This window comes from Schistocerca cancellata, chromosome 11, assembly GCF_023864275.1.
Source record: "Schistocerca cancellata isolate TAMUIC-IGC-003103 chromosome 11, iqSchCanc2.1, whole genome shotgun sequence".
Classification (NCBI taxonomy): domain Eukaryota; kingdom Metazoa; phylum Arthropoda; class Insecta; order Orthoptera; family Acrididae; genus Schistocerca; species Schistocerca cancellata.
In genome coordinates this window covers 84,012,540-84,036,598 of record NC_064636.1, presented here as the reverse complement: position 1 = coordinate 84,036,598, position 24,059 = coordinate 84,012,540, and the positions used below count along the sequence as shown (strand labels likewise).

Sequence of the window (24,059 nt, the reverse complement as noted above, 5' to 3'; positions counted from 1 at the left end):
ATATATATATAAATAGAAGGAAACATTCCATGAAGGAAAAATATACCTAAAAACAAAGATGATGTGACTTACCAAATGAAAGTGCTGGCAGGTCGACAGACACACAAACGAACACAAACATACACACAAAATTCAAGCTTTTGCAACAAACTGTTGCCTCATCAGGTAAGAGGGAAGGAGAGGGAAAGACGAAAGGATGTGGGTTTTAAGGGAGAGGGTAAGGAGTCATTCCAGTCCCGGGAGCGGAAAGACTTACCTTATGGGGAAAAAAGGACGGGTATACACTCGCACACACACACATATCCATCCACACATATAAAGACATATAAAGACACAAGCAGACATCTTGTGTCTTTATATGTGTGGATGGATATGTGTGTGTGTGCGCGAGTGTATACCCGTCCTGTTTTCCCCATAAGGTAAGTCTTTCCGCTCCGGGACTGGAATGACTCCTTACCCTCTCCCTTAAAACCCACATCCTTTCGTCTTTCCCTCTCCTTCCCTCTTTCCTGATGAGGCAACAGTTTGTTGCAAAAGCTTGAATTTTGTGTGTATGTTTGTGTTTGTTTGTGTGTCTGTCGACCTGCCAGCACTTTCATTTGGTAAGTCACATCATCTTTGTTTTTAGGTGTATATATATATATATATATATATATATAAAAAGAAAGATGATGAGACTTACCAAACAAAAGCGCTGGCAGGTCGATAGACACACAAACAAACACAAACATACACACAAAACTCTAGCTTTCGCAACCAACGGTTGCCTCATCAGGAAAGAGGGAAGGAGAAGGGAAGATGAAAGGATATGGGTTTTAAGGGAGAGGGTAAGGAGTCATTCCAATGCCGGGAGCGGAAAGACTTACCTTATGGGGAAAAAAGGACAGGTATACACTCGCACACACACACATATCCATCCGCATATACACAGACACAAGCAGACATTTTTAAATATATTTTTCCCACGTGGAATGTTTCCCTCTATTATATATATATATAATGTCTGCTTGTGTCTGTGTATATGCGGATGGATATGTGTGTGTGTGCGAGTGTATACCTGTCCTTTTTTCCCCCTAAGGTAAGTCTTTCCGCTCCCGGCATTGGAATGACTCCTTACCCTCTCCCTTAAAACCCATATCCTTTTGTCTTCCCTTCTCCTTCCCTCTTTCCTGACGAGGCAACCGTTGGTTGCGAAAGCTAGAGTTTTGTGTGTATGTTTGTGTTTGTTTGTGTGTCTATCGACCTGCCAGCGCTTTTGTTTGGTAAGTCTCATCATCTTTCTTTTTAAATATATTTTTCCCACGTGGAATGTTTCCCTCTATGATATATATATATATACAATTTGCTCACAAACCCAGAAAAAATTTTGTGATAAAAATACAGATGTATGGGGCACGCTATTGTATATATCTATTAAATTTCCAATTTATCATAAGCTATAAAACTAATATGAACCACAAAACTGACTTCATAACTGAATCCATGTGTCCTGGGTGGCACAAATGGAAGGGCTAGAGTAGGGAGGGAGGGGGCCATGTAGCAGCTGAGATGGTCTGTGTGGTCATTACATCAGATAGCAGTATTGCCATTGAGACTACATATGTACTTATGCAGAATTTCAAGGAAATTGGACAAGTGGAAGTGGTACACAGCAGAGTTGTAAGGTGTGACCTAAACAAATGGACTCTAGGCTAGGGTTATTTGAGCCCACAGTGTTATCTTCAGCCCAAAAAGGATAAAAGTTGCAGTCTGTTTTCAGGGAGAACTGTTGTGAGTGTTAGAATTATGATTTTCCATAGGCAGACACAGTGTCTTTAGTACAGACAGATTTATTAGTTGATATACTGATCCCCAGAGGCTTCGATTTGTCTTGTTTGTTACAAACAACTCATCAGCTTTCATCTACACCGGCACCATCAATGGATACAGACCGATGGGAAATGATGTTTTTTCAAGTTTCGACCTTTTACAACTTTTTCTATAATAAGTTTAATGTTTTTAAAATGCAAGACATATAAACATGTTCTTTCAAAAGCTTTCCAACACAAAGTGCAAAAGTGGGCTACTTGGGCCCAATGTTTTTGTCAATTGATTTGGGCTCAACCGGTCCTGAACAACACTTATAACCTTCAAATGTAATATTGCTGTGGGCACAAGTAACCCATACAATACATTCATTTGCAAAATGTAGATGTATATGTAGAAAACTAGAGTGTTATTTGTAAAATGCAATTTATTCAAGAGTTTTCAAGTCATTACCAACCAGGAGACCACAGTGCTTTAATTGAATGCGTCAAGTCCATCAACAACATGTGGAATTGACCAACACTGGAGGATATTTTTCTGTGCAAATGGGAAGACAGCACTGGAACAGTAAAATCTCCAAAACTTATGAAGAAAGGTCTCTTTACAGCCACATTCAAGCACAACATATCAGGCCCGGTGGTTTATGTTTTGTGAGAAGTCTCCTGCTTGTAAATATAATTCAAAATGATTCGTTAAATATTATTGACTTTATTAAATGCTGTCGAGTACAAAAAGTCACTTGCACAATACAAAGAACTGTGCTGTGCTTTGTGTGCACGAAATAAACTTAGTTAACAACTCATCTAAATCTAGTTTATTGTTAATATCGCAACAAATATGCAAAATTATATAACACAGTTGATATTGCAACATAGTTGATCTTAAATAAGACATGAATGGATGTGAGAAAGAGTAACCATATTCATTAGGACAGGATGGTCCAGGGACTGTAATAAGCAAGTCAACGAAGTGTACAAAGCCTATGATTATTCCTCTTGTTCATTCATATTTTTTAAGGACTTCGCTACTTCTATCAAATTCTTTTCCTGCTCATTTTGCCTCTTCAAAAGTTGAAAAAGTACATCACTATCATTTAGGCGTCTTTTTTCATCAAAATAATTTTCATAAAATTTTACAATTTTATCAACACCATTAAATTGTATAAGAGTAAATTTTTCCAACAGTTTAAAATATTGCAGAATCATTGCTGAATGTGTTCTTGGGTGATGCAATCAACTGGTTGAAAACTTCAAAGTATGATTTTCTGAGAAATTCTTGAAGTGTCTTAAATGTGATCTATTCTTTATTACTCGACTGAGATGTTTTGCATTTCTGTGCTGAAGCAGAAGTTTATTTCTGTCCAGATCAGGATCGACAACAGCTCGATCTCTTTTACGTCAAATTTCCTCAAATTTAAAATCACAAGAAACACTTAAACATCAGTGACTGCATCTGTTTTGTTCTGAAATGCTTCTGGTTGTAGCCAATCTGACAATTCATTTTTATCTACATTTAATATTTATTCAAACATGTGATATGCATACTTTTTTTCTTTTTCTTTCTTCAGTAATGCAAGGTTTGATATGCAAATGGGACACCAATGACAATTGCAGAGGTTTTAACCCCCCCCCCCCCCCCTTGTCTGTAAGATAGTCATGTTGTTCTTATTAATTTGTACATTTGGGTTTGCATGCAGCATGGAGTATTTGCAGTTCCACTGAAGAATTTACTGTTATCCAAAAGTGAAAAGATTCCCAGAGGTACACTTACCTAAACTTCTGAGAGTTGAACACAAGCTTACGGCTGCCAGCACAGGGACTGTGCATTTGAATGCCAATGTTGAGCATACCAAGTTCAACATGCTGCTGAATGTTCAGAAACGATGCAGCTTGTGCGCGCAGTGCGTGTGTCTGAACATGGTATCTGCGATTGCAGTGCCCTCAGTGTCTGGTTAACGTATCGTAACTCTATTTACAGTATGGAAGGGCATAAAATTCCTACGTCTGCTCTATTAAAACATACATTTCCTCCCTTGTCTGTAAGCTAGCCATGTTGTTCTGCCTGTAGAATACATCAGTAGTAACTTCAAGACCCATGAACATCTCATAAGGCAGAAAGGAAAGTTCCACATACAGTCAGAAGACATCAGCATACAAAAATTTCATTGCAAATAGTGTCATACAAATTTACAATGTCTTCAACATAAGACAAAAATGATTTCATGATTCTCACTTTTTAGAAAACCCTAAGGTCATTCTTATTTGATCACTGTTTCTTTGCAATTGCAGAATCTTCCCAACATGTGTAATGCAATACTAAACACAAAAGTCCGAAAATCTTGCTGTAAGTAGAGCATAATTCTTGTAGATAAAGCCAACAGTACACAGACACTCCTGAGAAAGAGCACACTTATATTTATATAACATCAAATATTATACAAGGTTGACCATCTGAAGTTTCAGATGAGATTATCTCAAAAACTATACGTTGGGTAAAAATAGTGGGTAAGACAGGTTCATAAGCTCAAAGGGGGACATCAAATGGTACTACATGTGACCCCCAGCTCCCGCCCCTTTGGGTGGGTTGGAGGGCAACTTTTAAATCTTAACTGGAAACCCCCTTTTTTTATTGCAGATTCGGATTCTCCATAAAAAAAGTAATCAAGTTTTGTCTGAAACAGTTTTTTAAACCATTGATATATCACGCTGAAATCGAGAAAAATTAAAATTGGGGAAGAACTCCGATTTATTTAGAATGATCTGAGAAGGGTGCATCAAATCAATACAAAATATACACCAATTCTTTCATTACGTCAAATTAAGCTATTTTTTTCCAAAAGGTATCCTACCTGCCACAGTTTTTGATGGAGGGAGGTCGAATGGTATTAAAATCTCATTAGGGACTCTTCACAATTACTTTACTCACCCGACTGTGGTGCTACCGTGGCCAAACTGCAAACTATGGCTCCGTATAAAGGTCGGTGCAATGCGATCATACGTCAATTCACTTTCAGATTTTGAACCGTAAACATCAGCTGACGAAAGTAAATGATTCTTTAGCGAAACATGGCTCACTATACTCCTACAGAGATTGTTGATATGATGTTAATTTAAGGTGAATGCCATAACAATTACGCTGCAGCTGCGCAATTTTATGCAGATTGTTTCCCAAACAGATGACATCCGAGTGAAAACATTATTCGAAATTGCACTCAATGAGCTCAAAATGGATGCATGCACTGTCCACCTCGTCATTGCGAATACCCTCACCGTTCTTCCCCAATTTTACTTTTTTCTCAATTTCAGCGCCATCTGTCAATGGTTTAAATGTTTCAGACAAAACTTGATTACTTTTTTATGGAGAATCCAAATCTGCAATAAAAAAATGGGTGTTTCCATTTAAGATTTAAATCTACAATGACGGAATGTAGCCACAGTGTACTATTTCAGATGATATCCACCGATAATGCCTTAAAATAAAATGTGGAACGCGTCTGGATTAATAAAACAGATTGCAGCTAGAAAAGGCAATTATTTCAATAAACGATTATTTATATACTCGCTGCGGATAATGGCCATTCAAACAAATTTGTTTATTTTACTTCCCTCTCTATTCTGTCTGCGATATAACATAGATTAAAATGCTGTTCGTCCTGGGGTGGGTCGTTTAGATTTGATTCTTTTGTCTTTTTATTTGTAAAGCAAGAGGAACGGAAGGCGTAATCTTTCTGTAAGGTGCAATTTATTAAAGAATCCATTCTGCAGAGAGAGAATATGTATCACTATTTTGTAATGTAGTTATGACTGGGAAAGGTTGAGTGCGTATGTCGCAGCTATTAGGTACATTTAATAAATTTATCACAGAATGGGGAGCAGAGTACCATGAACCTGACAGTAGCGAGACAGACCAAACATCGGCTAAAGCAGCTGTCTGTAGCATAGCTGCCATCAATTTGCCCAACGCCGAGTTGACAATGCAGCACTACTTGGAAACTGCACGGTGCGGCGCGGCGACAGGCCATTAACGCTGTCGCAGACTATAGATGTAAATGATTACTGAACATCTCATAATTTTGATGAACTTCCTTCTTGCTTAAAATTGATGCACACAATTGGTGATAGGATTCATAAAAATGCCCAGGCGAAAAGTTGATGCTTGTTCTTTTTAACAGGGGGAAGGTTTGTGATAGTGACAACAATGCAGTTCGCAGGTGGTATGGAGTAACCTGGCACCTATCATCGAGAAGACCAGGGAAAGCTGTCTACGGAGGTACGGACAAATACTTTAAAGTGATTAAAATTGTAGTATTAAAGATAACTGCATCGACTAAAACAAAGAAAGATCACCACAGCATAGTAGATGTGTCGGTAATTAGTGAAAAGATATTTGTAGATTAGTATGTGCAATTTTAAAGTACTATTTATTGTAATAGTGTATGTGAAATGTAACCAATATGATGTGTGACATATTAAGAAAAGCAAGGGTCCTTGCTGAAGAAACTTAGAGTCTGTGAACTAGACTGCTGGGTTGGGGTGGGTTGTTTGGGGGAAGAGACCAAACTGCGAGGTCATCGGTCTCATCAGATTAGGGAAGGACGGGGAAGGAACTTGGCCGTGCCCTTTCAAAGGAACCATCCCGGCATTTGCCTGAAGTGATTTAGAGAAATCACGGAAAACCTAAATCAGGATGACCGGACGCGGGATTGAACCGTCGTCCTCCCGAATGTGATTCCAGTGTGCTAACCTCTGCGCCACCTCGTTCGGTCTAACTAGACTCCTGGATAAGGGAAGATTAATTAAAGTAGCGTACCTCAAAATGGAATCAACCCCCTAGTTTACTGTGTGAAGTATTGCAGATTATTGCCCAATTTTAGAAATTTACTAATATAAACACAGCATGAAGGTTGTAAACTCCAGGCACCAAGATACGGGTTGTCGGGTGCAATCTGTCGCGCCCGTGTGCAGTCACATCATACGAAGTCCGATGATTTATCGTGTTGGCTTATCACTAGTAATATTATCAATAATCGAGGGGAGCGAAACGACCATTCACAATCCCAATTTGATTTTACAAAGAGTTTTTTATGGTATTCACCCCTTACCTAGCTCACATTTATACCGAATCTCTTGGTCAGTGCAAAAACCCGAGCAGTTAAAAAAAAAAGCACAGGTGACTCCTGTACGTAAGACAGGTAAAAGAACTGCTTTGTGAAATTACAGACCAATATCCTTAACACTGGTTTGCTGCAGAATTCCTCAAGATATTTTCACATTGAATACAATAAATTTTCTTAAGATAGAAAAGTTTCTGTCCAGTAATTGGCGCAGATTTAGAAATGATTAGGTATGTGAAAATCACCTTGCTCTAGTCTCACATGATATCCGGTGACCCACAGATGAAGAGAAAAAGGTAGATTCCATATTTCTAGATTTCCGATAACCTTCTGACCCATTACCTCACATCAGAGTGCTAACAAAGGTACGAGCATACAGAATAGGTTCCCAGATATGAGAGTGGCTGAAAGACTTCTTAAGTAATAGAAGTCAGTACATTGTCCTCAACAGCGGGTGTTCTCACAAGACAAATGTACTTTTGGGAGTATCCCAGGCAAGGGAAATAGGACCGCTATTACACTCTATACATGTAAATGATGTAGCAGACAGGGTGGGCAGTACCTTGCGGTTGTTTGCTGATGATGCTGTGGTGTATGGAAGGTGTCGAAGTTGAGTTACTGTAGGAATATACAAGACTTAGACAAAGTTTCTAGTTGGTGTGATGAATAGCAGCTAGCTCTAAATGTGAAAAAATGTAAGTTAATGTGGATGAGTAGGAAAAACAATTCCATAATGTTTGGATACAGCATTAGTAGTGTCCTGCTTGACACAGTCACGTGGTTTAAATACCTCGGTGTAACGTAGCAAAGTGATACAAAATGCAATGAGTGTGTGAGGATTGTGGTAGGAAAGGCAAATTGTCAACTCTTGTTTGCTGGGAGAATTCTAGGAAAGTGTGGTTCAGGTTTAAGGAGACTGCATGCAGGACGATGGCGTGACCTATTCTTGTGTGCTGCTCGAGTGTTTGGGATCTGTATCAAATCATATTAAAGGAAGACATCAAAATAATTCAGAGATGGGCTGCTAGATTCATTACTGGTAGGTTCAAACAATTGAATGGGAATCCACGGAGGTAAGGCGATGTTCTTTTGAGGAGCACTACTGAGAAAATTTAGAGAACCGGCACTTGAAGCTGGCTGCAAAACAATTCTACTGCCACCAATGCACATCTTGCATAAGGACCACAAGCATAAGAGAAATTAGGGCTCATACAGAGGCATATAGGAAGTCATTTTTCCCTCACTCTATTTCCAAGTGAAATAGGAAAGGAAATGACTAGTAATGGTGCAAGGTACCTTCTGCCACACACTGTACAATGGCTTGCTCAGTACAAAGATGACAACTTCATTCATGGTGCGAGCACATATATGTCCAAACACAACGGCTCCTTTCTGCCATTTTATTACATCTCCTGGTCAACCCATCTCAATTTGGTGCCTCTGACGACTGTCACACGCACATCATTTCTCTGCCATGACTTATGCTGGTAGTGCAGTATGCTGTTTTCATGGGGTTATTTTTGTGATGGAAAGAAACACTGTACATCAATGTAGAAACTACTTTCTACCCACGTTATGATTGGGCCAACTAAAGGTTACCCCGTCCCCTTCTCCCCCTAAAAAGAGCTTCATATGTCTTACAAATAATGTTTATCTTACCTTGGAGTGCCCAATGTTGTGTCTGCTGATTCGGATTCCTGGAACAGTTTTATAGCAGAATTAGCTAATATTGAGCTGTAAAACAAGCAAATTACAAGGGCCAGTCAGAAAGTAATGCCTCCTATTTTTTTTCCATCTTTCATTTAAGTCGGTAATGAATTAATCACAAATCTGGTGCTCTTTCACAAAACTACTTCTACAGCCCTCTCCGGTAACAGCACACAACATCAACAGGTGGCACCATTGCATAAGTTTAGAAAATGGCCAACACTGACATGCGTGCTAAGTCGATGCATGAGTTCGTAACATTTTTGTTTTGCAGATCGGTATTGCAGTTGTTAGGGATTTATTTATCATTTTTTATTTGTAGTTAACTGTTGCTATTTTAGTTGACACACTGTCATTTGGAGACAGTGAATGGAGCTGAGGATGCAAGAAAATGGAGTGCCAAGTGGAGAAATCGCAACATTTCCGACATATTCTTCTGTTTGAGTTCAATAGAGGAGTGACAGCACTGGAGGCAGCCAGAAACATTTTTGCATTCTATGGGGAAAATGCTACTGGACAGAGCATGACAAGAAAATCGTTCTCTCATAATAAGGACTATCATTTTGACATTGGCAACTCTCCATGGTCAGGAAGACCTTCAGGGTTTGATGAAGATCATTTAAATGCATTAATCCACATCAGTGTACCTGAGAACTGGCGAATGTGATGAAGTGTGATCATTCCACCATTATGTGACATGTTAATGCTATGGGAAAGGTTCAAAAATTGGGTGGACAGGTATCACATTCTCTAAGCCGCAATCACAAAACCCAGCGATGGCCGTATGCGCATTCTGCTTGCTCATCATCAATTGGCTCATAAATGACGCTGACCATTCCTATACTGTGTCATTACTGGTGATGATAACAATGAAAAAGAAAGGAATGGTTGATTCCAAAGAATGTAGCAACTTCCCATACCTGCGCACATACACAAAATATAGTGTTATGCATCTAGTGGAAGAGCAACAGAATAGTGTAGTACAGATTGCTTCCCTGAGTTGTAACCATCATTGTTGACTTTTATTGGCAATAACTGAGTCATCTTGCAGACGCATTCCGAGAACAACTACCAGCAACACTGAAGCTACTTTACGATACTGCCCACCCACATTCTGCTGGACTGACAAAAAACACTATACAGGAGCTGGATCTGGAAGTCATTCCACACCCATGTTATTCACTTGATCTTGCACCATAAGATTTTCACCTTTTTCGCTCTCTACTGAATAACTTTCAAGGAACTTCCTTTCCAGATGAAAAAGCACTCTGCACACGACCTGATGAATTCTTCACCTCAAAACCAAGTGATTCGTACAGTCACAGAATTCAAAAGTTACCCCGGCTCTGCAAATTGTTGTAAACCGTGAAGGAGAATATATTCTTAATGACTGAAGTCTCTCTTATGTATCTGTTATGTTTATTAAACTTGTGGAAAAACACTATAACATTATGCACCAACCTAATATAAGACAGCGATCTGTGATTGAATTCCTCAATACAGTTCATGAAACATCCAATAAAACACATGAAAGCCCAAGGAAGGTGTAAGGAGTTGTTACAGTGGATATCAGCACTGTTAGATGATGGGTTCACCACTGAAGGATAAACACAGAAAACCGATGCAACAAGGGGCAGAACACCCAGCCAGCAACCGCAGTGACTTGACATGACATACAGCCAGTATGTCAAACAAATCGTCTGCCACTGCAATGTCAGACTTCTAACTGTTCAGACCACTTAAGTACGCACAATGTGAATGTCACTTTGTAGATGTGGAAACCTTGGAAATTTCTGTGGTCCAGTGGCTGAGAAAGTGGGATCTTATTTTTACCATAGAGGTATACATGCTCTTGTTTCACACCCATGTTATTCACCTGATCTTGCACCCTAAGTTTTTCACCTTTTTCGCTCTCTATTGAACAACTTACAAGGAACTTCCTTTCCAGATGAAAATGCACTCCGTACATGGCTCGATGAATTCTTTGCCTCAAAACTGAGTGATTCCTACAGTCACAGAACTGAAAAGGTATTTAAGCTCTGCAAATTGTTGTAAACAGTGAAGGAGAATATATTATTAATGAATGAAGTCTCTCTTATGTATCTGTTATGTTTATTAAACTTGTGGAAAAACTCTATAAACTTATGTACCAACTTAATATAAGACAGCGATCTGTGACTGAATTCCTCAATGCAGTTCATGAAACATCCGATCAAACACATGAAAGTGTGAGGAAGGTATATGGAGTTGAGTTGTTACAGTGGACATCAGCATTGTTAGATGATGGGTTCACCATCGTAGAAAAACCAAAGGGTAAACACAGAAGGCCGATGCAACTAGGAGCTGAGCAGCTGGCCAGCAACTGCAGTGACTTGATATGACATACAGCCACCATGTCAAACAAATTGTCTGCCACTGTACTGTCAGACCACTTAAGAAAGCACAATGTGGATGTCACTTTGCAGATGTTGAGACCTTGAAAATTTCTGTGGTCCAGTGGCTGAGAAAGCGGTATCTTATTTTTACCATAGAGGTATACATGGTCTTGTATCAAGATGGGAAAAAACAGTGGATTTTATTAAAAAGGGGCAACTTAATTGTGAGCACTGTAGCTGTTATCCTATGTATAGTATACAAATTTTTCTTGTAAAATAAAAATTTTAAAAAGACAGGAGCCATTATTTTCTATTTACCCTTGTACAATAACATGGCACAGCACTATTACAGTATGGTAACAAACTACAAAACATTTTCATACTCCTACTTGTTATCATCAAAGTCTCTGACTCTTTACTAGTAACAAAAAAACAGAAATCTCAAATCTTTTTGAGATTTTTTAAGAATTGTATCATCCCGCTTTAGAAAACACTAGAATGTTCTGTAGTAGCCTTTGCTGTATTGAGTGTACTACTTGATGCTTCTCTGTCTACTCATGCCTTAAAGAAATTTGTCAAAAGTAATATAATTCTCTTTCAAACAAACAGTTCAGTTCTCGGGGTCAGTGCCAGGAAAAAAAGTCTATGTAAATGTGTACTGTAATTTCAGTCCAGAAAGGTGTTAATTATACTGGCACATACAATTTCAACAGATACCCAACAACCATAAAAAGTATCACTACTAATGATGAACAGTTTATGAGCAGCCTAAAGGGTTTATTGATGATCAGTCTGTCCCCGGTAGCTGAGTGGTCAGCGTGAGACGCTGTCAATCCTAAGGGCCCGGGTTTGATTCCTGGCTGGGTCGGAGATTTTCTCCACTCAGGGACTGGGTGTTGTGTTGTCCTAATCATCATCATTTCATCCCTATCGACGCACAAGTTGCTGAAGTGGCGTCAAATCGAAAGACTTGCACCAGGAGAGCGGTCTACCCGACGGGAGGCTCTCGCCACATGACATCACATCATCATCATCATCATCATCATCATCATCATCACTGATGATCAATTCACACTCCAATTGAACTTTCAAACAAAACCAATTTCTTCCTCCTCTTCTTCAGCACTACTGTCCTTGATGAGCTTTTGTCTCCTCAATAATCTTTCCCCATACATCTCTGTTGTCTGCTTTTCTCTTCCATCCTTTGATCTCAACCTCAGTAAGGTCGACTAAAATGTTGTACAGCCATCTAGCTCTCGGTCGGTCCTTCCTACTGGTGGAATAAATCTGCCTTTCATTATTCGTTTGGGCATCCTGTCCCCTGTCATCCTCTCCCTATGTCCTAACCAGCATATTCTTTGGGATTTAACACATTTCACTTCATCTTTCCCTTATATACCGTATTTACTCGAATCTAAGCTGCACTTTTTCCGGTTTTTGTAATCCAAAAAACTGCCTGCGGCTTAGAATCGAGTGCAAAGTAAGCAGAAGTTCTGAAAAATGTTGGTAGGTGCCACCACAACTAACTTCTGCCGTCGAATATATGTAGCGCTACACACGCATGCTTTGCAGGCACAAAGATAAATCCTGGTGCCAAAACCTCTGCATCAGCAAATAAATTTTAAAAAAAGGTGGAAGAAAAGCTTTTTTCTCTGCTCCGAGTTTCGACCACTGAATTTTCATACATTATCCAATGAAGTAAATACAAATTCTGTATTGTTCATCTTCGAATGTAGCAGCAATGTACTATGAAAATCCAACTGGCAAGACTGTTTGGGATGTTTGTCAATATGGCCAACTCTACGTTCTGAATTTTTTCCTACCTGTGAGAAAAGGTGGTTGCTAATAGGAACTTTTATGAATTGTGAATCACATGTAGTATTCTCTTCACCATAAGAATAATACAAATATAAACATTTTGCCACGTATTCTTTCGTGTTTGCTCCTATCTCATTTAAATAAACTACGAAACTAGAGTGAGACAACAGCAAACGCGGAAGAATATACTTATCATGTCATGTTTATATTCATATTATTTTATGCTTAATAGTGATACAGTCAGAAATGAAGCACGGCAATTGACTAGATTTTTAAATCTAAGATGACTCTAATTTCCGTGCAGAATGTAATGTACTAAAGAGGCGTCTGCAAGGATTTTCAAACGGAGAAAAATTTTTGCTAAACTCTCGTTCAGAACATCTTCTATCATACACGGTATATTATTTGGTTCTTGTTGAACATTATCAAAGAAAGAAGCAGTGTAAGTAACAACAAATAGCAGTCTCTTGCCATTGTTTCAGTAATGAGACAATTTCCCCCCCCTTTTTTTTTAATTGTAAGCAGCAGCAGCGTGCACAAAAGCGAGCCATGCCGTGAGCAGCGACAGTTCGTAAACACTCATCATCAGAATGCGACAAACAATGCATGACACAGTACAGTAATGCATTTTCAGCTTAGAGTGACATAAACACCTATAACAAAGAGAATGGAACTTACCAGATCAAAGAAAAATAAGCAATCGATTCAAAGCAGACGAAGCACGTGAAAAAGAAAGGATACCCGTATAAATACGGACAGAGCGTCTGACGCATAGCAATGGCTACCTGGTAAAGCTTAACTGCTAAGCTTACGACTCGAACCAAACTACTGTAGCTGTATCGTCATTCATTCGACCTAAATTGTGTCTCATATTACAATGGATCAACTTTGTTTCAATTTGGAGGTGCAGCCTAAAACTTTTCTCTCCCCTTGAATTTCGAGTCTCAAATTTCTGGTGCCGCTTAGATTCGGAATTTTTTTTTTCCATGGCTTAGATTTGAGTGCGGCTTAGAGTCGAGTAAATACAGTAAGCTCTTGTGCTTCATGGTTGTACCTTATTCTCCAACCCTTCTGCCTCTATCATTAACCGATAACTTTTTTACAGGATTTTCCTTTCAAATAGCCACAGGTTGTTTGTATCTGCTTCTGTCAGCAGGTCATCAAGGTAATAGTATACTTTTAACTTGACTGTTCTTGTAATTAGAGAAGTCCCAATGCAGCTGACCTCAATAGTGCTTCCCTTTTCTTTCCTTTCTCCCCCCTCCACCTTCAGTTTACCTAAAAATTTATCACAGCTGCAGATTCTGCGTGGTGTCTGTCTGTTTGAACATGTCGGAAAGAATAGACACTACACATTTATATAACTGACTCACCTCAATGGACAATGAATCCACCACCTTCTGTGTGGATGCACATCGACGTTCGACCTCCAGCCAGAATCTCAAAGTAGCGAGCATCGAGGACTGGATAGGGACTTTAAATATGTGGCACTAGGTGGCAATGTGGGTCGGCTGGGAGGTGTGCCAAAATAGTCTGCACAACTTTGATAAACTTTGTGTCTGGTTGGTGCAGTGGTTAACACAATTGCCTAGTAAGCAGGAGATCATGGGCTCTAAACTTGAACTGGCACACATTTTACTCATCGCTAATTATTCTGCGTAAAACCCCAATTCAGGTAAAACCAATAGTTCCTTCTCTTTCCCTTCCTCCACCCCCAAACAATTTACGTAAAAATTCTCAAATACCTTTAATTTTGCATAATAGGCTCTGTTCCCTGCTTGTATCCTTTCTCTAACACATTGTCTCATGTTACTGTTACTGGTTAAGAGGACACTCAAATAATGGGAACAGCTGGCAGCTTGAAAACACTTATTAGATGCCTTCTACATCTACATCTACATGATTACTCTGCAATTCACGTTTAAGTGGTTGGCGGAGGGTTCATCGAACCACAATCATATTATCTCCCTACCATTCCACTCCCGAACAGCGTGCGGGATAAACAAACACCTAAACCTTTCTGTTCGAGCTCTGATTTCTCTTATTTTATTTTGATGATCATTCCTACCTATATAGGTCGGCTCAACAAAATATTTTCGCATTCGGAAGACGAAGTTGGTGACTGAAATTTCGTAAATAGATCTCGCCGTGACGAAAAACGTCCTTGCTTTAATAACTTCCATCCCAACTCACGTATCATATCTGCCACACTCTCTCCTCTATTACGTGATAATACAAAACGAGCTGCCCTTTTTTGCACCCTTTCGATGTTCTCAGTCAATCCCACCTGGTAAAGATCCCACATCGCGCAGCAATATTCTAACAGAGGACGAACGAGTGTAGTGTAAGCTGTCTCTTTAGTGGACTTGTTGCATCTTCTAAGTGTCCTGCCAATGAAACGCAACCTTTGGCTCACCTTCCCCACAATATTATCTATGTGGTCTTTCCAACTGAAGTTGTTCGTAATTTTTACACCCAGGTACTTAGTTGAATTGACAGCCTTGAGAATTGTACTATTTATCGAGTAATCGAATTCCAACGGATTTCTTTTGGAACTCGTGTGGATCACCTCACACTTTTCGTTATTTAGCGTCAACTGCCACCTGCCACACCATACAGCAATCTTTTCTAAATCGCTTTGCTACTGATACTGGTCTTCGTATGACCTTACTAGATGGTAAATTACAGCATCATCTGCGAACAACCTAAGAGAACTGCTCAGATTGTCACCCAGGTCATTCATATAGATCAGGAACAGCAGAGGTTCCAGGACGCTTCCCTGGGGAACACCTGATATCACTTCAGTTTTACTCGATGATTTGCCATCTATTACTACACACTGCGACCTTCCTGACAGGAAATCACGAATCCAGTCGCACAACTGAGACGATACCCCATAGGTCCGCAGCTTGATTAGAAGTCACTTGTGAGGAACGGTGTCAAAAGCTTTCCGGAAATCTAGAAATACGGAATCAACTTGAGATCCCCTGTCGATAGCGGCCATTACTTCGTGCGAATAAAGAGCTAGCTGAGTTGCACAAGAATGATGTTTTCTGAAACCGTGCTGATTACGTATCAATAGATCGTTCCCTTCGAGGTGATTCATAATGTTTGAATACAGTATATGCTCCAGAACCCTACTGCAAACCGACGTCAATGATATAGGTCTGTAGTTCAATGGATTACTCCTACTACCCTTCTTAAATACTGGTGCGACCTGCGCGATTTTCCAATCTGTAGGTACAGATCTATCGGTGAGCAAGCGGTTGTATATGGTTGCTAAGTAGGGAACTATTGTAACAGCATAATCTGAAATGAACCTAGTCGGTAAACAATCTGGACCTGAAGACTTGCCCGTATCAAGCGATTTGAGTTGCTTTGCAACCCCTAAGGTATCTACTTCTAAGAAACTCATGCTAGCAGCTGTTCGTGTTTCAAATTCTGGAATATTCCTTCAGGTCATGTGCTGTTCTTTTAGTTTTAGAATGGGTCATTACCAAGTATCGGATCTTGATTTCATTTACCCAAAGTCCCATTTTTACTCCTTCTTGCTTCCATTATTTCATAAATTTCTTTAAGGGTGTTTACATCGCTTGCCACATTTGCAATACCATCTGCAAATGCACACATCTGACTAAGATTCCACCAAACAATGGAAAATCCAGAATAGAATGTAACAATATTATGGAAAGCAAAGTTGCCACTCTCCATATAGCGGAGATGCTGAGTCGCAGGTAGGCACAACAAAAAGACTGTCACGGATAAATAAGTAAAGCTTTCGGTCATTAAGGCAGTCGAGAGAGAGAGAGAGAGAGAGAGAGAGAGACTGTGTGTGTGTGTGTGTGTGTGTGTGTGTGTGTGTGTGTGTGTGTGTGTGTCTACTTCTACTGTTGATGTGACGAAAGCTTTAATGGCCAAAAGATTTATTTATATATTTGTGACAGTCTTTTTGTTGTGCCAATCTGCGACTCAACGTCTCTGTTATATGGTGAGTGGCAAGTTTCCTTTTCATAATATTGTTACATTCCGTCCTGAATTTTCCATTGTTTGATTTTTGCCTGATAGCCTTTCTTCTTCGATCCTAACCCAGTGCTGTTTTCCTTTGTTACCATTTTCTTTTACAACACTATAATCAATGTCCATCCTTCTTTCTCTTCTTTCCTGTGTTCCTCTTGTTACCCACAAACAGCACTGCACACTCTACTTACGAGATTGTGGTCATGTGTATGAGTTGCGTACGGCGGTGTGTGTGTGTGTGTGTGTGTGTGTGTGTGTGTGTGTGTGTATTGTTGATGAAGGCCTTAATGGCCAAAAGGTTTGTTTATTTATTTATTTGTGACTGTCTTTTTGTTGTGCCTATATGCGACTTAGCATCTCTGCTATATGGTGAGTGGCAATTTTCCTTTTCGTAAGATTTCATCTTTATTGTTCCTCTCTTGTCTACTTTTCGTATCAGATTATGCAGTGCTAAGTTGAACAGGACTGCAGAGAGACAAAATCACCCTGTTTCACGCCATCTGTAAAGTTACAGCTCTTTCTCATTTTGTTGTTCACTTTTACTTTTGCCGTTGTGTCCTTCATTGTTAACTCAACTAACCTTCTTAGCTTGTTGCAAATGCCCAATTATTTATACAGTGTAGGCCTGTTAGAGTCAAAGCAGAAAAACGTTGCCAGTAGATGCGCAATCGGCAGGGCACATGTGGGGAAAGAGATGTGGTGCGGGTTATGGGCATATGCTGTAGGGGAAATGCTGAGTGCTGGAGGGGAAGTGCCATTCTAAACTGAAGCCTACACTCCCATTTTTTGTAAATATTAAGTGGAGCCCACACTTGCATGGTGATCATTCAGAAAGATCTGTCCCCTCTGCTTGGGTTACTATTTAGAAAGAATTCTGCTGAAGATACAATGAAAGCCACAATTTATTTTCACCTGGCTCGTTAACCATTTGTAACTTTCAGTGAAGCATCATGACTGGCGAATTTTGAGTAAAACCTACACATTTCTCTTGCTGCCGTGTTAAAATTTGCTTCTTTTGCCAAGACACAGTGGAGTATACACAGTGTCACCTCACTAACATGCTGTGCAGACGCAATTGTGAGACAATTCTGAAACAGTGGTTTATTAAGTTTATTAAGTGAGCGAGTTGAGGAAAAGTAAGATCAGTAGCTTATGAAAAATCACATCCTTGGTGCAAAAATAAACATTTAATCTCTTCACTTATGTGGTTCCAAAACCCATAGCGTTTCCCGTTTCACCAGCTATTGATGGCCCTTACAAATTACATTCTTTCATTGAAAAAGTCTCTAGTTAATGGAATAATATGGTAGTTAATGAAGTTTCGCATAATCACCATATGGCAAAATCTTTGTATGCTATCATTTGTAAAATCTCATTTCAAACTTAAACCATTTATTAAGTATGAGGAATGTTGTGGATATTTCACTCTGGCTTTTTCACTGCTGCACACAGTCGCAAATTAGTGTGCTACATCAGATCAGTTTTCTCGAGATCAGTGACAGACAGAGACCTCCACCCAAGTCTAAAGAAAACTTCAACATGTTAGCTAATGCAGCAACATATTATGTAATATGCACCAAATGCAAAGTCTAGTTACCCCTGGTTTTCATTGCAAACTTTTTCAAACTTAACGCAGTGTCTTACTTCCATGCAAATATCACAATAACTATGACCATTAACAAAATGATGGGCACACCATTATGAAGCTAACATATAAAGTTATCAGTAATGTGCAAATGAAATTTTTCTGCCAGATTGTTTCTGTCATCGTCGACCGGCCGAGAGGGAACAAACAATGTCGGCCACCCCTTCTGAACAAACAAATGAACACGTCCAGCATTTTGGATGAAAACTGGTCATTGCACATCGCCCACCATATTCTGTGCCCTATTAAGGGGCTCCGGAACGCCCTATACTTGCAATGTTAAAATAACGCTTATAAATTACATCTTTCCTCACAAAGTATTTGAGGTAGGAAGTTGAACTTTTTACAGATTATTTATTGGAATATGGGCTACAACTTAACAGAGGGATTTTACAAAATTTTTGTTCAGTTATTAAAGATGATTTTTTTTTCAATTCTAATGGATATTCACAACATTTTTTTGCAATTTTTTATTTATATACTCAAAAATATACAGTTTTTTGGAAAAAGGCTGTGTTAAATTATGCAGAAGGTACTGTGTAACATTTACTGAATGTTTGAAACAAATATGTTTGGAAGATCCTTAGAAAACATGTAATTAGTATGAGAAAATAAAAGTTTTGGGAATCGAGCGACAAAGATTGGATTAACTTTTTAGTGCATTCCAGGTCCATAGGATGGATTATCTTCATCCTCTGCAAACTCCTCCTCCAGCTTCCTCTTGTTCCTCCTCCTGTTTACTCTTGCTTGTATTTCTAGACAGGGCTGTAAAGCCCAAAGGCGTTCCTTGTCTAAAGCAAGCTTTGCTCGTACCATGTTAGAACCTATCTTCATTCCCATATTTCTAAATACCTTGCACCTTAGAATGTTGCCATCATTGAAAGTCGCAACAGCAACTTTACTTTTACTCATTATTATACTTCAACAAAACAGAGACTCAAGAAACAGAATTAATTACGAATATTTTCGAGATAATGACAGAGTAAATAAACATGAAACAATCGACAATCACACCAGCGGTATATATTGAACCATGACAGGTTAGCCACAACACATACTTTATCTCACATCACTAAAATGTACCTGATGAACACGGACGTTAATATTAACACCATTTGACAGCAGTTTAACAGCGCCACAGTGGGTCACGCCCATGTAGAACACATTTCAAAAAAAATTTAAAAATAGTTGTAGTCTTCGGAATTGAATAAATTATATATCTATTAACAGGTAATAGTCTGCAGATTCAGAAAACGCAAAAAAGTAAAAATTGAACTTTTCATGATTTTGAGCCTTTCCAGAGCCCCTTAAAAGCTCGCTTAAAATTAAAAAAAAGAAACAGGAAGTCGAGATCTGTGTCATATTTCTCCATTATTTGCATAATAACAAACTACTGCTAAAAATGCCACTATCTGGCCAGAAACCAAACTGGTATTCTCTGAGGATATTTTCAGTGCACTTCTTTATCCTTTCATCTGGCAACCCAGAAAATATCTTACTGGCTGCGTTTGGTAAATTGACGCATCTACAATTTTTGCAAGCTAACTTTCTTGCTTTTTTTTATACAGAAGGCATATTATCCCAGTTTTCCAATCCTCAGGCACACTTTCATTTTCTCAAATATTATTTATTAATGCACGTATTTCACGTATTAGAGGATGATCACAAAATTTTATGAGTTCTGACACTATTCCTTCTTCACCAGGTGTACGGTGCTATTTTTCAATTTATATATCAATGATTGTATACCTCTCCAAAGTTGGTCTTTTTGCTTCTTTCCTTTCATCATCTCTTGTCTCTATATTCTCCTCCTGTTTTAGCAGATCTCTTGATCTCTGGTCTGAGTTGGCATTGAGAATATCTTCAAAGTATTCTGCCCATCTCTGCAATATTTTTTGTTCATCTATGATTATCTTACCATTTCTATACTTACATGCATCTTTTGTGGGTGAAAATTCTCTCTTATCTTTCCTATTGCATGATAGAATTTTCTTGTCTCATTCTGTTCCTTTAGTTCTTCTACCTGTTGAAATTTTGCTTTCAGCCATTCATTTTCTTTTTCTTACACATCCCATTAGTTTTAGACCTTAATTCTTTATCCACCTCCACATTTCTTCTTGTCTCTCTCTCTCTGTAACTTTCTCAGTCTTGTTGCATTTTTATATTCTATTGCTAGTCCACATTCATCAGCAAACCATTTGTTTCTTTCCTTTCTTCTTACCCCAACTGTTTCTTCTGCTGCCTCTTTCACCACTTTCTGGATTCTATTCCATCAGTCTAGATTTCCCACCATTTCCTTGCTGGCTGTCAGGAGGCTTTAATTTTTATTTGGTATATTTTCACAATTTCAGGATCATTAAGTTGCTATATTCCAAAATGCTTTTTTTTCCATTCTGATTTTATGTATTACCACTAACTTCAGTCTCATGACGACTCTTACAGTGTAGTGGTTTCAGTCACAGTCTGGACCCCTGCTGCTCTATACATCTATGACTGACATCGCACATCGTACTTTAGTTAACACATGGTCTATTTAATTAACTAGTCCACTTACACTTGATTTCCATGTTTCAAGAGGTATTCTTTTGTGAGGAAAATACGTACTCTTGATGAATAAATTATTTCTACCAGCAAACTGAGATAACATATCTCCATTCTCATTACTTTTTTCATGTAATATATTTCTCCCTGATACTCTTCCATATTCAATATCCCCCAACTAGCAGTGGGTCGTAGTTTTGTACTTTACCACACGTACTTTCAAGGTCTTCATAAAACTGTTCTTTTGTTTTTTCTTCTGCTTTCTCTGTTGGTGTGTACGCTGTTATCATTGCTATATTCCTGAATTTCCCATTTATTCTCAATGTGCTGAATGTTTCATTTATAGGTTAAAATTCCAAAAGGCTTTTCCTAATTTCTTTTGTTGTTATAAATCCTGTTCCAGCTTGCCCCGTTCTCCTTTCTGGTCCACTGTATAGCAGAGAATAACGACTCATATATATTTGCCCTTGCCTTCTCACTTCTTGTAATGCCATGATATTGATCTTAAGCCTCATGGTGTTTTCAGTTATTTCTTTCATTTTTCCAGGTTTCAACATAGTTCGTATGCTCCAAGTTACTATTGGCAAATCTTTTGTCCTTTTTCTTTTGTATGTCCCATTCATTATCTGAGGCTCTTGTTGTGGTCCCTTAATATGACATTTTTATAGTGTGGGGTTACTGTCCACACCCTGGAGGACAGGGAGTTTTGTAGGGTTTTACTTTTTCTGATGCTGCATCCTGTCCCTTCTTGTCAGTGTTTGCCACAGATTCCTTTCCTTGTAGATCCTACAGAGAACCACCTCATTTTTTACCTTATCAGTACACCTAATTTTCAACATCCTTCTGTCACACCACATCTCAGATGGTTAGATTCTCTTCTTTTTCCTGATTCCTCTTAGTCTGTGATTTACTACCATGAAGTGCTGTATCACCAACACACGAGGTGTGTCCAGAAATTAAGCACTGATTCATTCTACTGCCACTGCAGTGGTTTTGTTGCAGTCCCGCAAAATTGCACTCATCTCTCTGGCTCACTGGCTTTCCACTGATGCCATTACAGCCAGATTGTGTCTTCCAGAATGAGATTTTCACTCTGCAGCGGAGTGTGTGTTGGTATGAAACTTCCTGGCAGATTAAAACTGAGTGCCGGACCGAGACTTGAACTCGGGACCTTTGCCTTTCGCGAGCAAGTGCTCTACCAACTGAGCTACCCAAGCGTGAATCACGCCCTCATGCCCTCACAGCTTTACTTCTGCCAGGCTGTGGCGAAGCCATGTCTCCGCAATATCCTTTCTTTCAGGAGTGCTAATGCTGCAAGGTTCGCAGGAGAGCTTCTGCTAAGTTTGGAAGGTAGGAGACGAGGTACTGGCGGAAGTAAAGCTGTGAGAACGGGGCGTGAGTCGTGCTTGGGTAGCTCAGATGGTAGAGCACTTGCCCGCGAAAGGCAAAGGTCCCGAACTCGAGTCTCGGTCTGCCAGGAAGTTTCAGATTGTGTCTTGTTTACATTTGTGAAGTATGTTCTGTAATACAGTTTTTGAATGCAAAGAACATTAAGCGAGCAGAAGTTCACTATCAACTCGTACAGACTTGTGGTGAAAAAGTAATGATTGATAGAAAGTTGAGAAACTGGGTCAGACAACTGAATGATGGATGAACCAATGTTCATGACGAAGCACAGAGTACGTTGCCTTCTGTAGTCAATATTGGTTTGGCTGTCAAAGTGAATGAGAAAATTCGTGAAAGCAGATGGTTCACAATAAGAAAGCTTTTTGATGAGTTTCTCCAACTTTCAAAAACTGCACTGAAAGAGACTGTCACAAATAGCATAAATTTTCTCAAGCAGTGTTCCCACTGGGTTCCCCAAATCCTCACAGATGTCCACAAAATGAAGTGACTTTGCGGCACTTTGACATTTCTCACCTGTTACAATGATGAGGTAGATGAATTTTTAAACAGAATTATGACCCGTGATGAAACGTGGATTTTTCATGTCACTCTAGAATCAAAACAACAGTATATGGAGTGGATGCACTCACAATTCTCCAAACATCAAAAATTCAGAATGACGACATGTGCACTGTGTTCTGGGACAGGCAGGGCATTCTGTTTGTTGAGGTGCTTCCCAGAGGCAAAACCTTCAAAGCGCTAAAGTACTATGAAACACTGAGAAAACTTAAGGGTGCAATTCGAAATGAAAAGTGTTGAATGCTCAGTTGAGGCATCGTGTTGCTTCATGAAAACACTCTTCCTCAGTCTGCTGATGTCACTCAAAACATTATTCAACAATTCATTTACGAGTAGTTCCATCACTCGTTGTACATCCCTGATCTCGCACCATCTGAATACCACTTGTTCTTAAACTATAAGCACGATTTTGGGGAAAGGTGTTTTGATAATGACGATGGTAGGCTATCTTCACTGGTTGCACCTTTCTATGAAGAAGAGATAGAAAAGATGGCTTATCACTATGACAAATGTCCGAACAACGGTTGCAACTATGTAGAAAAATAGTTTAGGAAATGCTTTTTCTTGCTTTAGTTTGAAAAAATATTTTTATGAGCTTTTTTCCCAAAACAGTACTTTCTTTCTGGACATGCCTCATACATTTTGAGAGGCCTTTTCCTTAATTCAAGTGGATGTTCGATACAATTTTTTTCACAAGGAACTCATCAAATACAGTGGAATGTCAGGTCTTAAATGGCTACACAGGATAATTGAAATGGCCGGGGAGTCGGGACAGATTCCATCAGACTGGACAAAAGCAGTAATCACACCAATCTTTAAACATGGAAACAGAAAAGAATGTAACAACTACAGAGGTATCTCTTTAATCAGCATTGTGGGTAAAATCTTCTCAGGTATTGTTGAAAGGAAAGTGCGAGTATTAGTTGAGGACCAATTGGATGAAAATCAGTGTGGGTTTAGGCCTCTTAGAGGTTGTCAGGACCAGATCTTTAGCTTACAGCAAATAATAGAGAAGTGTTATGAGTGGAACAGGGAATTGTATCTACGCTTTATAGATCTAGAAAAGGCATAT

The 24,059-nt window shown here is 39.1% G+C and overlaps 1 protein-coding gene across 1 annotated transcript in view; it reads right to left on the bottom strand.

Annotated features, from left to right (window-relative positions):
• The window catches only part of LOC126108237 (zinc finger protein 184-like), a 96,071-nt gene that overhangs the window by 5,096 nt on the left and 66,916 nt on the right, over positions 1–24,059 (bottom strand). The window contains exons 6-7 of the mRNA XM_049913467.1: positions 20,231–20,364; positions 8,579–8,653 (exon numbers count right to left, since the gene is read on the bottom strand). Of these exons, the coding sequence (XP_049769424.1) occupies positions 8,579–8,653; positions 20,231–20,364 (209 nt within the window). The remainder of the gene's footprint in view (positions 1–8,578; positions 8,654–20,230; positions 20,365–24,059) is intronic.